The sequence below is a fragment of the Macrotis lagotis genome, chromosome 4 (assembly GCF_037893015.1).
Source record: "Macrotis lagotis isolate mMagLag1 chromosome 4, bilby.v1.9.chrom.fasta, whole genome shotgun sequence".
NCBI lineage: Eukaryota > Metazoa > Chordata > Mammalia > Peramelemorphia > Peramelidae > Macrotis > Macrotis lagotis.
The window spans coordinates 191098985-191112339 of record NC_133661.1 but is presented as its reverse complement, the minus strand read 5'-3'; the positions used below and the strand labels follow the sequence as shown (position 1 = coordinate 191112339).

Genomic DNA, 13355 nt, shown 5'->3' with positions numbered 1-13355 from the left:
AGAGTATGGGGGGGGAACAGGGAGAGGATGGAAGAAAAAACGTGAAATCAAAAACCTTGTAAAAAATGATTGTTGGAAACTATCTTTGCATATAGTGGGAAAATAAATGAATTAAAATACTTTTGTCATGCCTAGAGAAGTCATTGGGGAAGAAAAACACAATATTCCAAAACAAAATAAATAAAGCTTTTCAAAGTCAAGTACCTCTGAGACAGCTTTCCAAAATCACTGAAGATCACTAGGCAGCAGAGCACACTTGGGGGGCCGGGGACAGGACTTGTTTTTTTTCCTTGGGTGAGGCCCAGGTTTTCAAGGCTACTATTTACAGTGGTAGTGGGGGAGGAGGAGATGGAGAGGGGGATGGAGAGAGACAGAAACAGAGATGGGGATGGAGACTGAGACAGAGAGAGAGAGAGAGAGAGAGAGAGAGAGAGAGAGAGAGAGAGAGAGAGGAGAGATAAACAAACAGAGGTGGGGGAGGAAGGGAAGTGATAAGTTTCCTTCTGCACTCTTTTTACAGTTTCCTCTGGGTGTGTGAAAATTATTTTGAGTGAGTGAATGAGATAAATAGATGAAATGGATAAAGAAATAAATGGATGGATAGATAGATAGACAAAGGGAGGGGGAAGGAAGGGAAGTAATTAGTTTCCTTTTGGATACTCTTTTTATACTTTGAATGTGTGAAAATGAATTTTCTCTAGGAAGAGTTGGTTAGAGATAGATAAATATATAGATAGATAAATGTATAGATAGATAAATAGACAAAGGATGAAGGAAGGGAAGTAATTAGTTTAATTCTGCACTCTTTTTACATTCTCTGGGTGAGAGAAAAAGAAAGAAAGAAAGAAAGAAAGAAAGAAAGAAAGAAAGAAAGAAAGAAAGAAAGAAAGAAAGGAAGGAAGGAAGGAAGGAAGGAAGGAAGGAAGGAAGGAAGGAAGAAAGAAAGAAAGAAAGAAAGAAAGAAAGAAAGAAAGAAAGAAAGGCAAGCAAAATAAAAGATGAAATTAGCCTTTTGTAAAGATGTGACTCTCGACATGAGTTCTTGTAAAATTAAAAAGGTCCAGTACTTGTTTATAATATGCATCAAAACTGGTCAGGTACATTTAACAATGTTGTAAGAAAGCTTTTGCCATTCTTTCCCTGCCCCTCCCTCCCCCAAAAAAATTCCCATCGCATGGGGATGTGGGGAGACAATGGCAAGTGTTTCCCAGAAAATGGGAAAAGGGAATGAGTGGGGGGGGGCAGTGTTGGGAAGGAGTTCAGCAACCCAGATCATAGTACATGGTTCACCTGTGCCAGGTTTTAAAGAACTTCTTCCTAGGTGAAAACCAGGTGCACGAGGAAATGCCTGAGTGTCAGGCTTCAGATTGAAAAACATGGGCCAATGCCCACACCCAGGAGTCCCACCCAGCGCCCAGTCCAGGGAAATTGGCAAACGAGAGCTTCCAGGAGCCCAACTAGCACATGCACTTTTTGGGCACAGTAGGAAACGCCTGCGTTTGAAACTTGGTTTCAAAAGCAAAATCAAAAAACCCCCAGCACATTTTCCCTATATACAAATTTGGTGTTTTTGTCGACAAAGAAATAAGGTTAGTTTTGCACATCCTGTTCCTTTTGAAGAGAACTGTCTTTTAATGATATTGATTCCTATATATCTTTAGGTTCATCATCTTGTTAATAATGATCTAGAATATTCTCAAATTTCAAGTCAAGTTCACTAACTTAGAGTTTTCAGACTACATTATCTTTTCTTTTTTTTTAAGAAACTGAGACTTTTTCCAGTCCTGTAGTTGCACTAACATTTCCATGATTTTATTCCAAGGACACTGACTAAAACCCAGTAGTCACATCTGTCACCACTTCTATACTGATGTAATTCATTAGAATGAAGTAACTTTGCATCATCTAAAGCAGTTAAAGTGCTGCCTTCTTGTTTTCATTTCTGTCCAACTCTTCATTACCCCATTTAGTGTTTTGTTGGCAAAGATACTGGAGTTATTTGCCATTTTCTTCTCCAGCTTATTTTATAGATGAGGAAACTGAGGCAGATAGGGTTGTGCGAAGTCACACAGCTAGTTAGAGTCTGAGACCAGATTTGAATTTACAAATATAAGTCTTTCTGACTCCAGGCTCAGTTCACACTCCACTATACCACCTATCTGCCCAAATCCTCTATCTTCTTAATTAACTTGGGTATTAATTCCTTATTTATCCATATTTATTTTGTTTTCCATTCCAAAGATCATTTTCCTGGTTGGAGAAAACAAAGGCAAAATATCCCATCCAACCAAATTGGTTAGTTAAATACTTTTTGACCTTTTATTCCTTCAAATAACAAAAATAAAATAAAGCCACCCTTTTTTAACATCAACCTTAGCTCCCCCCCCCCCCGATTTCATCTCATTCTGAACTTCAGAATTCTTTTATATTATTCTTACAGGATTATGCCATGCTTTAGTATTTATCCTCACTTGCCTGCTTTTGGGATCTGTATTTCCTATTAGTCATGCATTATGCATTTGTGTACATATATTTTAAGTTTTATTGCTGGCTCCTTTCTTAAATTATGTCTCCAGCAAATTTCTAGGTTCCTCAAATGACATTCTTTCTATATTTTAATGATTCTCTATGGGTAGCTCATTTGAGAAATATATAGAAGCAATTTACTCCCTTCCCTTTCCCTTTGTTTATTTCAATTTCATTGACACCTTTTGTTTTTTTCTTATTGATATTTTATTTTATTTTTCCTATTATGTTACATAAGTTTTTCTATGTTCATACACATGCATAACTTTCTTCCACCCTCTCTTCCCTCTTCCATCCCCTCAGCACCAAATAGTCTAGTGAACATTATACATATGCATACATTTGTGTTTAACATGTTTACATATTAGTCATTTTCTGTATGAGGAATTAGGCCTAAGGCAAAAGAAAGAAAGAAAACCATGGGAGAAGAAGGAAAAACATAAGAGAAATTAAAAATACTTAAACTTCATTCAGATTCTTAGGTTTTTTAGTTTTGGTTTGTTTTTCTTTTTGACTGGATGTGGATAGCATTGTCCATAATAGATCTCCCAGTATTAGTTCCTAACTCTCTGAATTGCTAAGAGGCGCTGCATTTATCAGAGTTGATCAACTCACAATGTTGTTGTTAATGTATACAATATTCTCTTGGTTTTTGCTTTCTTTGCTCAGCATCAGTTCCTGCAGTTCTTTCCATACGTGATTTCTTATGGAACATAAGTACTCCCTAACATTCATATACCATAATTTGTTCAGCCATTTCCCCATTGATGGGCAACTGCTCAATTCCAATTTTTTGCCATTACTAAAAGAGCCGCTACAAATATTTTGGAACATGTAGGACTTTTCTCATTTTTATTATTTCTTCTGGACATAAACCTAGTATTGGTATTGCTGGGTCGAAGAATATGATCAGTTTTATAGCTCTTTAGACATGATTCCATATTATTCTCCAGAATCATTGGATTGGTTCAAATCTTCATTGGCAATGCATTAATGTTCCAGTCCTCCCACAGTCTCTCCAACATTGATCATTCTTCCTTTTTTGTCATCTTGGCCAATCTGATATATATGAGTTGGTACCTTATAGTTGTTTTTATTTGCATTTCTCTAATCAGTAATGATTTCTGGATCATTTTTCATATGATTATATATAGTTTTAATTTTATATGAAAACTGTCTGTTCACATATCCTTTTGACTATTTATCAAATGGAGAATGACTTGTAACCTTATAAATTTGATTCAATTCTCTATATATTTTAGAAAGGAGACCTTTATCAGTACCTCTAGCTGTGAAAATTGATTCCCAGTTTTCTGTTTTCCTTCTAATCTTGGCAGCATTGGTTTTATTAGTGCAAAAATTTTTAAATTTAAAATAGCCATTTTGCAATTTATAATGTACTCAATTTCTTGTTTGTTCATGAATCTCTTCCCTTTTCATACATCTGACAGAGTATTTCTTGAATTGTTCATTGATTCATGCTATCACCCTTTATGTCTAAATCCTGTATCCTTTTGACTTTATTTTGATAAAGGCTGTGAAATGTGGGTCTGCTCAGTTTTTGCCATATTATTTTCCAGTTTTCCCAACAATTTTTGTCAAATAATGATTTCTTATCCCAGAAGCTGATGTCTTTAGGTTCGTACTATAGTAATTTACTACTATTTCTTTTATACCTATCCTAATCCATTGGTCCATTACTTTATTTCTTAACCAGTACCAGGCAGTTTTGATAACTACTGCTTTTGGTAAAGTTTTAGATTCAGGAAAGTGAGGCCAGTCCCTCTAAGTATACTCTCTCTTCCTTCTCTTTGGTACTCCAACCAAAGCCCTGTAGCCCTTCCCAAAGTATTGGGCACACTCTCTCCAACTCTCCTTTTAGCAGCCCAGCCATGGTACTAAAAACCCTCCTTAAACATGACTTAAGACAAGATCACTTCCTAATCTCTCTATGGCCATCCCTTCTAAGTACCTTCACAACCCCTGCCCCTATTGAACTATAAACCTCCAAGTATCTACTAAAGTCACCTCTGATTTAATTATATATAGAATCTCTAATTACTATAAGTACTGGAATACCCTGAAGCCCTCTCTTAAGAACATTAGAATTGATTATAAGGCATGGGAGATGTTGGCACAGGACTGCCCAGGCAGGGTGCCTCATCAGAGAAAGTGCTGAGCTTTATGAGCAAGGCAGAATTAAAGTAGCTCAAAGGAAGTGTGAGATGCTTGCATTCACAGTATGCACCCCAGGTGTTATTTGTGCCTGGTCTGTGGTAGAGCACTCCAATCTCATATTGGTCTAATCAGCCATAGTCAGACTCACTGTAATTTGTCTCAAACATAGTGATGTCATTTTGGTTTTCTTTGATAACAAAGGATAAGAACTAACCATATCCTTATATAATATAATCAACTGTATTCAACTGTATATATACATATATATAGTATAATCAACTGTATTCAACCCTTTAACGATCCTAAGAGAAATATAATGTTATCTTCCCCTATAGGGGTGTGTACAACTTAATGTACTTGACTAATATTTGTGTTTTTTCCCCTTTTTGTTTACCTTTTATCTCTTGAGTCCTGTATTAAAAGATGGAATTCTGTGTTCAGTTCTGATCTTTTTATAAGGAAATTTTGGAAGTCCTCTATTTCATTGAACATCCATCTTTTCCCTGACAGAATATGCTGAATTTTACAGGGTAGTAAATTCTTGGTTGTAATCTAAGGTCCTTTGCCCTTCAAAATATCATATTCCAGGTCCTCCAAATCCTTAATGTTGAAACTGATAAATTCTGTGTAATTGATTGTGGTTCCTTTGTATTCAAATTGCTTCTTTTTGGTTGCTTGTAGTATTTTCTCCTTTATTTGAGAATTCTGGAATTTGGCTATCATAATTCTTGGAATTTTATCCTGGGGGTTTCTTTTGGGAGGGGTTCTGTGTGTACTTTCAAGGGTTATTTTTTTAAGCTACTATATTTGGATAGTTTTCCCTGATAATTTCCTCAAATATATTTTCCAGGTTCTTTTTTTGATCTAGGCTTTCTAGTAGACCAATCATTTGTAAATTTTCTCTACTGGATCTATTTTCCAGATCATTTGCTATTCCTAAAAAGGTATTTAACATTTTCTTCAGTTTTTTTCTACCTTTTGGGTTTTTTTTTGTTTGATGGAATCTTGGTGACTCATAGATTCGTTAGTTTCTATTTGTCCGATTCTAATTTTTAGGGTTTTATTTTCTTCAGTTAACTTTTGTGTTTCCTTTTCCAGTTGATTAATTTTAATTTTTGCTGAGTTGTATTCCCTTTTCAGTTGATCAGTTTGAGTTTTAGATGAGTTGCATTCCTTCTCCAGTTGGTCAATTTTATTTTTTGAAGAGTTACATTCAGTTGGTTATTTTTTTTTTTAGGTTTTTGCAAGGCAAATGGGGTTAAGTGGCTTGCCCAAGGCCACACAACTAGGTAATTATTAAGTGTCTGAGACCGGCTTTGAACCCAGGCACTCCTGACTCCAGGGCCGGTGCTTTATCCACTTCTCTACCTAGCCGCCCCTCAGTTGGTTATTTTTTAACTTCTAATGGAGTTGATTTGTTTGGTCAATTTTTCATAATTTTCCTACATGGCTCTCATTTCTTTTTCCCACTTTTCTTTTTTCTTCTCTTCTTTGGTTTTTCAATTCTTTTTTAAGCTCTTTTATGAGATTTTGATTTGAGTCCAATTCATAGACTTGTTTGAGACTTCCTATGTAGGTAATTTATTACTGCTTTCTTTCTTCTGAGGTAGCATTTTTATCATCTCTATCTATGTAGTAGCTTTCTAAGATTAACACTCTTAAGTTTTTACTAATTTTGATTGTTGAGTTCTGCTTTTGGGATATAGGAAATATAGTCCCAAGCTTTTTGTGTTGGGACTGGGGTCTGATCCCTGACTTATCACTGACCAAAATGTTGCCTATGCAGAGGTGTGTTTTCCCCTTTCTGTCCAAGTTCTGCCTGTACAGTGGTTTGTTCACAACCCAGTCCTGTCTTTTGTACCAATGTTCCCAGGGTTCAGACTTTGTCTGGGATTAGGACCTGCCCAGCTGGCTGGCTTGCTGTCCAGCTGCCGGGACCTGGGCTGCTGTCCACCTGCAGGGCCCTAGGCTGCAAGATGGCTAAAAGCCTCTGGCTGGCTTTCCCACTATTCTGCCTGGCTGGGCTTTATTTCTTCCTTTCCCCTGAAGTGACAAAACTTCATCAAAGCCTCCATGACATCTACAATTGAAAACTTGTTTCAATCTTTTTGTTGGGGGGGGGGGGGTAAGATTTGTGGCTTTAACATCTGTTTAGAAATGTAGGGAAAAACTTAGAGAGCATACTAACTGCCAGGTGTCATTTTGGTTCCACCCTGGAAGCCCCTGGATACCTTTTGTTTTTATTCATTTTCAATCATTTCCTGATTGACATCTTCATTGAAACCCTTTCCTGAAGTAAGTGAAGCCCCTGGACACAGCTATTGTGTTGGAGGACATTCTGCAACTGTGGTCTCCTCCTGCTCTCTTCCACCAGGGTGGAGGTATTTTTTTTTCATTTGTTCTTCTGGACCAAGTGTGATCATTACATTTAAAGTTCATTTTCTTTTCTGTCTTGTTTTTATTGAGATGAATGTAGTCATTGTTTATTATTTTTTCTTCTTTTACTTACTTTGCTTTACATTCATCTTCTCCCATTTCTCTGAATTCTTCATTCCTAATGGTCCAACAATTTTTCACTATATTCACATAGTACAATTTATTCATCTGTTCCCTAATCAGTAGTTCCCACTTTGTTTATAATAAATTTTTTTTGCTACCACAAAAAAAGTGCTTCTATGAATATCATGGCATATATTGGATCTACTTTTTGTTGGTTTGTTTTATCTCTTTTGGGTAAGTTAATTTGATCAAAGGGTATGAATAGTTTAATGACTTTTCTCATATAATTCCAAATGGTTTTCCATAATGATTGGGCCAATTCTTAACTCTCCTATTCTGAATCATGTACTTGTCTTCCTATAGGACCTTAAAATATGGACTTTTCTGTTCTTTTGATCATCTTAGCCACTTTTAGGAATTTATGATAAAAGCTTAGAGTTGTTTGCATCAGTTTTTAAAAAATATTCTTTGAATATTTGTGTATATTAGTTCTTGATCTTATATATTTTATCAATTGCATCAGATTTTTATCAGAGATATGTGATAGTTAACTGTTTCTCTTCTACTATCCACATTAATCTATTCAGAAGTCTTTTCATTTTATACAATCAATATTGCCCATTTTATCTTTTAGGAGCACCTTTTTCCTTTTTAAATTTTCATTTTATTTACTTATTTATTTGTTTGTTTGTTTGGGTTTTTTTGCAAGGCAATGGGATTAAAGTGGCTTGCCCAAGGCCACATAGCTAGGTAATTATTAAGTGTCTGAGACCAGATTTGAACCCAGGTACTCCTGACTCCAGGGCCAGTGCTTTATCTACTACACCACCTAGCCGCCCCCTACTATGCCACCTAGCCTCCCCCTTATTTTATTTTTATTAAGAATGCTCACCCTAAATATGATGGCTTCATCATTTTTTTACTTTAAGTTTAAAAAATGCCTTTTTATATAGGTTCTATATCTATTTAGATACCATTGTAATTTATCATGTTAGATGTTGTCTAAAGCTAATTTCTCCTCAAACTTTCCAGTTTTCATAGTTGTTCTTTTCAAGTAGTCACCCTTCTATCATTTGTTATTAAAATTATTAAACTTTGCACTCAATTATAACTAATTCCTGCTTAGGTTATCTCATCTGTTCCATTTATCTACTTTTCTACTTTTTACTAAGTATCAAAGTTTTAATGATTAATTCTTTATTCTTCTCTTTTCATTCCTGCTTTTTCAAAAGTTTCCCTTTCAAGTTTATATCTTTTATTATTCCCAAAACATTTATTTAGTTTTATAAGGAAATCTCTTTAGATTTTGACTATTATGACATTAAAATGTAAGTTAATTTAGATGTATTTTATTATAGTAATACAATACAATACAATACAACCATTATTGATAAAACTTTCTCAACGTCTTCCTTTATTTCTATGTGTGCTTCATATCCATATTTATACAAACCCTGTTTAGTTATTTTAAATATAATTTTTCTTTACATTACTTCTTGATTTTTTGTTGGTGTTTTTTAGAAATTCTGATTATTCTTGTTAATTTATTCTGTACTCTACTGAAGTTGTTAATCTTGATTAGTTGCATGACTGATTTTCCAGAGTTTTCTGAGTAAATCATTTTTTTCATCTGCAAAGAAAGATAATTTTATATCCTTTTTGCCAATATTTATTATACATTTAATTTCTCTCTCATCCTTTTTTCTAAAGTTAACTTTTCTAGAACTATGCCAAACAAAATTGAGGGTAGGAAAGCAGGGAATTCCTTATGTCATTTTGCTCCTCTGCTTAAATTTATATCTCAGTCTATATCAGTGAGTATGCCAATGACAAGGCAAGGGTGGAGGGCAGGAGGGAGAGGAAGAGGAGATAATACTTGCTTAGGCAAAGTGCTTCTCTGGTGTGAGGCTCATGGACCTACAATTTTATAAAAGTAATCAAATTGGGGCCATTATAGCCTCTCCAATGTGAAAACTATTTCTTGGAGCCATTGTACCTGACATAGGCAGGTACACTTGGCTTAGTTCTATGAATCTGCCTTGTATAGCAAACCAGGATTCTATGATGTTATGGTCTTCATAGAATATATTCTTTTTTAAATTGATTCTGATGTTCAGACTGGCCCCAGCAAAAGGAATTCACAATTTTCAACCATGTCCTTTTATTCTGGGTTTTCTTTGGTTGTTTTACCTTTTTTTTTTTTTTGGTTTTTGCTAGGCAATGGGGTTAAGTGATTTGTCCAAGGTCATACAGTCAACTCATCTTAAGTAAAAAACATGGTTTTTATACAACCTGACAATCAAACAAAATACACAGATCACACAGTCTGCTACATTTATGTTTATTTTCATAGAATATAATCAGATTTTAACCTATACTTAATTATTAACATAAAATCAACTTTAATTTATTATTACAACTATGTCCTCATTCATATTAGTTGGCAATGCAAAGGAAAGAAGGAATTACTTGGGAAGACTCCTTTCACCTTTCAAAAGAGTGTGTGTGTGTGTGTGTGTGTGTGTGTAAATGTGTCTGGGTATTTTGGACTAGGTAACTGAGGAGCCCTTTGAGGATGATGCAGAGGACTCCAACCTGTGGACTCCCTTCAATGAAGAGGAGGAGGAAGAAGAAGGGATGGTGTTCTTTGTCCTGCAGGAGAGTACTGGGTACATGGCACCAACCCTGAGGGCTCTGGCCATCATCCACACCATCATCTCCTTTGTATGTGTTGTGGGCTATTACTGCTTAAAGGTGAGAATGGCTTCTCACTTTTTCTCTGAGCCTCTTCTGTGTGGGAGAAGGTGGTTTGACATAAACTATTGGCCCTTCAGAGTGGGTAATAGAGATTTCACACTCTAGTACAGTCTCTACTGTTTTCCTTCTACCCTTAAAGGTTTCTGCCCTAAAAATCATTCCTTCAGACCAAATCTAGGGAAAGCAAAACTTAATCCTGTGGATCAAACATCTTGACAAGGTTCAAGTAATTAATCATCAGGCATTTATTAAGTGACTATTATGTTCTAGGCATGGTGATAAACAGCTTGTTCTAAAGCAAATGTAGAACTACTTCTGAGCTTATAATCTACTGGGGGAGGTTGAGGTCCCAAAAAAAGCAGTTCTATCTAATGGATATAGCATGATTGGAAATATAGGGGGAGAATCAAGAAAGTTTTCATGTACAAGGAAAGTGGTACCTGATTATATCTTGACAGTAGTATAGCTGAAAAAGAATATTTACTGAGCCTTAATTTCACATGGATGACCTTTTTGCTAACAGCTAAATTTTCAGTACAAGCAGATCATAAATTCTCATCCATATGGATATTCCAAAAGAAGATATTGCCCCAGATGTTTAAAGAGTTATTGTGGAAATAACTGAATGGAGAAGTTGCTTTCATCAGAAATTCATTCCCTGACTCTTCTTTTATTTCTCAGGTCCCTTTGGTGGTGTTCAAAAGAGAAAAGGAAATAGCCAGGAAGTTGGAGTTTGATGGTTTGTATATCACTGAACAGCCTTCAGAAGATGACATCAAAGGGCAGTGGGATCGCCTAGTCATCAATACACCGTGAGTATCTATCTATAAAAGAAGAAAATAGAAAGGGGGGGGGGGAGGTCTTTGATCTCCTTTTTCTCAGGTGTTGGAACATAAATACAAATGTGGGGTTTCTGTTCCTTAGACTAATCTTAACTATCAGCAAGTATTTATGAAGCACCTACTATGTGCAAAAAAGACCCCCCCCAAATAATCTCTGCTCTTAAGAAGTTCACAATCTGGGGGGGGGGGGCAGCTAGATAGTGCAATGGATAGAGCACTGGCCCTGAAGTCAGGAAGACCTGAGTTCAAATACAACCTCAGACACCTAATAATTGCCTAGCTGTGTGGCCTTGGACAAGTCACTTAACCCTATTGCTTTAAATAAATAAAAAAGAAATAAAACTAAAATAAAATGTACACAATCCAATGGAAAATACAATGTGTGCAAAATAAATTTGTGTAATCTCATTAAGGAAAACTAGGAAAGACCATGCAGGAGGTTGATTTACTTGACATGAGGGAGAGAATTTTGTTTGATTCTAAAAGAAAGGAGTCATAGGAATTTGTTGAGTAGGGGGTTTACATGTGTAGACCTGCACCTGATAGGTGATTAAAGAATGGATTGGAATGGGGAGGAATTTGACAAGGAGACCCACTAGCAGATAGATAATTGCAGTAATCTAGGCATGATGTAATGAGGGCCTCCACTAGGCTGGCTTCAATGTCAGAAGAAAAAGTAGAAATGAAAAGACAGCAACTGATTGTATGTAGGGATGAAGAAAGTGAGAAGTTAAAGATAATAACTGGATGAGTCAAACAGTGGTGGTAACCATCAATTGGAAAAAAAACGAGGATTTTAGATGACAGATCTTCTACTCACTTTGAGATATGTTAAGTATAGGAAACCTATGGGATTTTTAGTTTGACATGTCTAATAGGCAATTGAAAATGAATCTGAAAGTCAAAAGAGAGTCTGGGGTGGTTAAATAAATGAGTTATCTGCACAGAGATGATTATTCAATCCAGGGATGCTGATGGGATCACCAAGTAAAATAGAAAGAAAATGGTTCAGGAAAGAGTCTTGGGGGACAATAAATCTCTCTCTCTCTCGCTTTTTTTTTCTTGCAAATGTCTTAATGAGACTGGTTAATAGTATCTCAGCTGATTTTTAATTGTTCTATGATTCTTTATTGTTTAATATTCCCTTCTCTATGTGGGAATAAGGCTACCAGTTTCATGCCTAATTCATGTTTGTAGAACAGGTAGCTTTTGGGGGGGAACTACAAAAGAATACAAGGAAAAGTTTAAAGTCAAATGTCTTTTGACCCCATATCTAGTATTATTATGTCTACCACATTATCTCATCTTCAGTAGATACAAATCACACATCTAAATAATTTATGACTATTATTCTGATTCTTATTTGTTGTAGTTTGTTGATTTCTGAAAGGCATGCGGATTCTGAAAGGCAATACTCTATTTTGGAAAGAGGACTTTTTTTTAGACATTTAGTATTTGTCTCTATAAATGGTTGGGGAATATCTTCCACTTCATATTTTATAAACTGCTATAACATGTATTTCAATCAGACTCCCCACTCTTTCCCTTTCTTTGGGGAGTAAAACTTAGATGAAAATCTAGCCAAGGAGACTAAGAAGGAATGATCAAACTGGTAGAAGGAATACCAGGGGAGAGCAATATCAACAAAACCTAGAGAAAAGAGGGTATCAAGAAGAGAGTTAACAACAGTGTCAAAGGTTACAAGAGAGGTTAAGAAAATGAGGATTAAGAATAGGCTACAGGGTCGGCTAGGTGGCATAGTGGATAAAGCACCAGCCTTGGAGTCAGGAGTACCTGGGTTCAAATCCGGTCTGACACTTAATAATTACCTAGCTGTGTGGCCTTGGGCAAGACACTTAACCCCATTTGCCTTGCAAAAACCTAAAAAAAAGATATTAAAAGAATAGGCTACTGCATTTGCCTATCAAGAGATATCATTTGTAACTTTGGAAAAAACAATTTTAGTTGAATGATGAGAATGATTATCAGATTGTAGAGTTAAGAAGAGTAAGGGAAATCATTGACTGCTCCCCCCCTTTACATACACAAACACTCACAGACAACTAAGAAATGCAGTGAGAAACTTCCTTTAGTTTCTGGGATTATCACTTCAACTTCTTTAATAAAGCAGCTGGATCCCAAGGTAGCCTGTATAAATAATTGGAAGGAATAATTATCATGAAGTGGCTGAGTAAGTCCATGGGACCAATCTAATAAGCAGTTTTCCCCTAGTACTTGGTCCATGGATTAAATGGTCTTGGACCAAAGTCAGAGCCCCAGGACAGGGGACAAACTTGTCGGTGTGTCCTGAGCCTGCAAATGTGTATATATGCCTTGTCTCTTCAGCTGAACTGTCCATCCCTGGAAGGTATAGACATGCCTTTCCTTTGAAGCATTGTTGTGCTCACACAGTAAATACATTCAGAAAATACTTGCTGACTGATGCTAGGTCCTTTGGAGATGAATTATTTCCAACAATAAACCATAAAACTGTACATACCTTTTGATCCAGCAGCACCACTACTAAGTCTGAATACCAAAGAGATCCTAAGA

At 35.9% G+C, this 13355-nt stretch overlaps 1 protein-coding gene across 12 annotated transcripts in view; it reads left to right on the top strand.

The window, feature by feature from the left end:
* Positions 1-13355, top strand: part of RYR3 (ryanodine receptor 3) — an 833777-nt gene that overhangs the window by 794334 nt on the left and 26088 nt on the right. For all 12 annotated transcript variants that reach the window (XM_074235022.1, XM_074235021.1, XM_074235020.1 and 9 more), the window contains 2 exons: positions 9757-9957; positions 10642-10772. In XM_074235022.1, coding sequence (XP_074091123.1) covers positions 9757-9957; positions 10642-10772 — 332 coding nt within the window. The remainder of the gene's footprint in view (positions 1-9756; positions 9958-10641; positions 10773-13355) is intronic.